Source organism: Ictidomys tridecemlineatus, chromosome 1 (assembly GCF_052094955.1).
Source record: "Ictidomys tridecemlineatus isolate mIctTri1 chromosome 1, mIctTri1.hap1, whole genome shotgun sequence".
NCBI classification, from domain to species: domain Eukaryota; kingdom Metazoa; phylum Chordata; class Mammalia; order Rodentia; family Sciuridae; genus Ictidomys; species Ictidomys tridecemlineatus.
In genome coordinates this window covers 84,386,388-84,391,477 of record NC_135477.1, presented here as the reverse complement: position 1 = coordinate 84,391,477, position 5,090 = coordinate 84,386,388, and the positions used below count along the sequence as shown (strand labels likewise).

At 41.4% G+C, this 5,090-nt stretch overlaps 1 protein-coding gene across 1 annotated transcript; it reads left to right on the top strand.

Moving 5' to 3' along the window:
- Positions 1–547: 547 nt before the first annotated feature.
- LOC101961156 (solute carrier family 25 member 53) lies at positions 548–1,690 on the top strand. The gene is given in 3 exon segments (XM_005328952.4): positions 548–1,172; positions 1,175–1,490; positions 1,492–1,690. Coding segments are annotated over 3 exon segments (978 nt in total). The 5' UTR covers positions 548–709.
- Positions 1,691–5,090: the final 3,400 nt, after the last annotated feature.

Genomic DNA, 5,090 nt, shown 5'->3' with positions numbered 1-5,090 from the left:
AGGAACCCAGAGTTAGCAAATTGCAGAATCCAGATGCGAGGCTCTCTTATTCAGAAGCTGTGTTCTCCTACTTTGGAGGCCTACTGATCCACTTGACCAGCAAGCAAGCAGCTCCTAGATACACCATACCATTTTACCTTCACAGATTTTCTTAGTCCATAGATACTAGTATTCTAGCAGCTCTCATGTTGGTGGACAATCCTCAAAAAAAAAAAAAAAGTCTTTTTTACATTGATAGAGGTATTAATAGTTGGATAGTACATAATTATGCTATAACTTTGTTGTTCTACAACAGAACTTACCTTCTATTATAAGCCCTTAATCTGCTGGCTTGGTGGAAACTTAATAATGGATTAAGGAGTTGAACAGACACTCCACAGAATAAAAAATACAATTGATCAACAAACATGAAAAAATGTTCAACATCTCTAGCAATTAGAGAAATATAAATCAAAACTACTGGCCTCCCCGCGCAGCCAAGGGCCCTGATGCTCAAGCTAGCAAGAGGGGGGAGCGGGCTGGCGGGGGCTGCGGCAGATAGGCGCTGGAGCCAGCGCGGCGTCAAGTGCAGCTCGGACCCACGGACCCGGCCCATTAACATTTCACTCATGAGGAAATTGAACCAAAAGGAGCTTAAGCGTCTTGCCCTGTATCCTGCAGCAAATAAGTAGCAGTGTCCGATTTTGCACCCCAGTCCGTTGTTCTGTTGATGCCAGGTTTTTGCCCTGCTGCGCTGCCTGGAGAGCATTTTATTTTCTTCCAGCTGCAACCAGTTGTCTTCAGCATGGGGGAGCAGAACCACTCTGCAGGGAAAGAGCTTCAGCACAGGACAGAGGCTCCAGCAAAGAAAAACTGGCACCCCCAAGCCTACACTCTTGGGGCCATTTCCAACTTTATGTCTACTTTTCTGACCTTTCCTATCTATAAGGTGGTATTCCGGCAGCAGATCCATGCTATGGCAGTGTCAGAGGCTGTGAGACAGCTTTCGCATGAAGGTCCTCAGTACTTCTACAGGGGAATCTACCCTCCTCTTCTCTCCAAGACATTGCAAGGGACTCTGCTATTCGGGACTTATGATAGCCTGCTATGCTCTCTTTCCCCTGATGGGCCACATTCCCTGGGACACCGATGGACTGCAGGGCTCATGTCTGGGGTGGTGGAGGCTGTGGCACTCAGCCCTTTGAAAGAGTTCAAAATGTCCTCCAGGATGGTCGCAAGCAAGCTCGCTTCCCCAGCACCTTCAGCATTCTTAAGGAATTCAACTCTTATGGGCTGTGGGGGCGGCTGTCACTGGGCTATTAAGGGGGTTTCTGGCCTGTCCTTGTCAGCAATAGCCTGGGGAGTGCTCTCTATTTCTCTTTCAAGGACCCCATCCAGGATGGCTTGGCAGAGCAAGGCCTGCCCCATTGGGTTCCTGCACTGGTGTCTGGTAGTGTCAATGGAACAATCATCTGTCTAGTTCTGTATCCTCTGATTGTGCTGGTTGCCAATATATATTGGCTGGCAGAGAATGCCAAGCCTGTGGGCTTCTGCCCTGGATGTGTGGGACACTCGGAGTCGAAAGGTATTCCTGATCTACCGAGGAGGTTCCCTGGTTATCCTAAGGTCCAGCGTGACGTGGGGCCTCACTACTGCTATTCACGACTTCCTGCAGAGGAAGTCTCACTCCAGGAAAGAGCTGAAAGACTGACTAGCTGCAGGAAGTGTGGCCATGGCATCTTTGTTTTTCTCAATCTTCCATGGTTGCTCCTATCTAACTTACTTCTTTGGCTTGGTTGCCTAATGCAGCCATTTTTTAGCATCTGTCAGTGCAGAAGTTCCCAACTACTAGCCTGTTGGGAACAGACAAAGCCCAACAGGAACTTTTGGTCAGAAAGGGAAAGTCCCTCCAGTCTATCCACAGCTTCAGTAGCCTCAGAGCCAGGAGGCCTTTAAATAACTTGTAACCTAGATTAAATGTCATTCTATTACGGGATTCCTTAATAAGAAGACAGTTCAGCAGATGAATTGATTCAGGCTTTCTGAGTTCTGGGACCACTCCAGGTGTCCTCCAGACCAAATTGAGATCTCCAATTTCAAAGAACTATTCTTGACATTGAAGATGGAGATTCCATGAACCTTCTCAGATTGTCACATTCACTGCCTCTACCCCAATCACTAACCCTTCTTCAGGCTATAGGGCCTAGTTTCAGGGTAGCAGCTGTGGCTGGAAATCTTAAATTTGGTTCGCTTCATCTCATCAGGTGCCACAAGATCTGGTAGGGCTAAAAATGGAAATGTGAAGAAATTTGGTTCCTGATGGAAATAATATAGATTTTGAAAGATGAGATTTAATTACATGCAAAATAGAAAAAAAAATACAATGGGTTGCTTGGTGTTACCTGCTGGGACATTTTTGATATCAAGGTAACATGGCCTAGAAACTACTTGAGTTTCCCTAAGAAATCTGGAAGTGAAATCACCATATCTCTTCACAAATAATTATGTATTTTGTTAATGTGGATAGTTACTATGACATAAAGATCAGAAATTTTAGTCCTGTCATTCAGAGACATTAAAAATATGGTCTCACTATAACTTAAACATTAACACACTGCTCCCACTTACGTGGACCCCATAAGCCAGCAAAATGAATTATTGTTTCCTTCCAAACATGCCATGAACTTAACCCATGGTCATACTTTGGCCCATGCTATTCCCTCTTTGCCTGCAGTTCTTCTTTTGGCCAGTCTGCCCAAATCCTTCTAGTTCTTCAAAGCCCAGCTCAGATACCACCTTCTGTATGGAGCTTCTTCTCCATTTCCCCTACCTGAATGTGACATTAGTATCTTATGATGCCCCTTTCCAACAGCACATCAATGTGGCACTATTTCCATAATGTCACTGATTTGGCTTCGTATTCTTGGTGTTCTTCAGTACCTCCTACTAGACTGTAAAACTTCTTGAAAGCAGGGATTCTTGTATATGAATTTTTAAATCCTCCATTGTGCCTAGGTGCTCAATAATGTTGGTGAATTATTGAATTGATTATCAAGCTGTGATATGGTCTATATCCTCAGGGTGCTGTCCCTTGTACATGAAGATAATGTTACTGACTCATTGTCAGCAAGATACATCCCTTTTGGGGTGTGTTTTGTTTTCTTTTAATAGTGGATTTAGTTTTGTGCTAATGATAATGATTTCAACAATGATGATGATAATAATAATAATAACACAAATGATGATGATGATAATAATCATAACAATAAATGACTTTCAATGGGAAAAAAATAAATAAACAAATAAAAACTACTCTAAGAATTCATCTCACTCCATCAGAATGGTGATTATCAAATGTTGGTGAGGATGTGAGGAAAAGGTTCACTCATACATTGCTGGTGAGACTGCAAATTGGTGTAACCACTCTGGAAAGCAGTATGGAGATTCCTCAAAAAACTTGAAATGGAACCACCATTTGATCCAACTATCCCACTCCTCCATTTATACCTAAAGGACTTAAAATTAGCATACTACAATGACACAGCCTCATCAATGTTTATAGCAGCTCAACTCACAATAGCTAAATTATGGTACGAACATAGATGTCCTTCAACAGATGAATGTATAAATAAAATTGAATATATATATATATATATTTTTTCCCAATGGAATATTAGCCCTAAAGAAGAATGAAATGATGGCATTTGCTGATAAATGGATGGAGCTAGAGAATATCATGCTAAGCCAGATAAACCAATCCCAAAGAACCAAGGCCAAATGTTTGATCTGATATGCAGATGCTAATTCACAATGAGGGAGCATAGCTGGGGGAAAATAAAGTTTCTTTGGATTAGGCAGAGGGGAGTGAAGTGAGGGAAGAGGGTATGGCGGGAAGAAAAGTAGTAGAATGAATCAGACTGTATAACCCTATGTACATATATGATTACATGATTGGCGTGATTCTACATTACTTACAACCAGAAGAATGAGAAGTTCTCCATTTATATATGATACGTCAAAGTACATTCTACTGTCATGTATAACTAATTAGAATAAAGAAAGAAAGAAGAAGTGTTACCTAAAAAGTTAGGAATAAATCTAGAATGCCTATTATTAACAATTACATTTGTCATTTCTGAACATGGTGCACATTAACAAATCTAATTGTTTCTTTTCCATTGGGTCAAAAATTATGTCATCATATCCTGTTGTAGCCTATTTTTTCCTCCAAATTTTTAAAGCCTCCTCTGTTCCTAGCCAATCTAGTAAAGGAGAGGGGACAAAAGGGAAAGAGGAAGGAGGAAAGGGAACATACTTGTCTCATGTACAAGAGTGTTCCCAACAGCCCTATTTATTTTAGCTCAAAACTAAACACAATCCAAATGTCCATCAATTATAGAACCAATACATAAATTGTGGTATATGCATTCAGTAGAAGACTATAAAGATATGAAAATGCACAAAAAAACTGTTACCCAAATCTCACAAATAGACTTTTATGAGAAGCCAGACCTCCCCCCCCCAAAAAAAAATCCATGGAGTTTGAAAAGGACAGAACTATCTATGGTGTTAAAGTCAATACAGTAGGCTATCATTCAGAGGGTAACCACTGAAAGGGACATGAGGAAGCTTCCAGAATACAAGTGGCATTCTATTTCTTAATGTAGGTGTTGGTCACATGGTTGTGTTCACTTTATGTAAATTCATTGAACTATCCACTTGACAATTTAAGTATGTGCTTTTCTGGCTATATGTTATCACTCAAAAAATGTTTAAATGTTTCATACGTAGAAGTATCAAAAATGATATGCTAACACAGAAATAAATCTGATTTAAAAAAAAATTGTGAGGGAAAAACAAAAAGATTCCATCTCTTGTTCCCCTCACCCCAACTTTTCCCCAGGGTTGTGTCAAAGTTCCAAAGTGATTGTGAGGAACCAAAAAAATCAGGGATAGAGGCCACCTATTGATAGCATTTCACATATGCCCACAACAGCATCACTGCTTCCCATCTCCAGCAGGTAACCACCTGATGCCTTGGTCACCCAACCTCCCTGCCCGTTAGAGTCCCCTGTGCCATCTGGCTGCTCTGTTCCCTGCTGGAAGCTCTT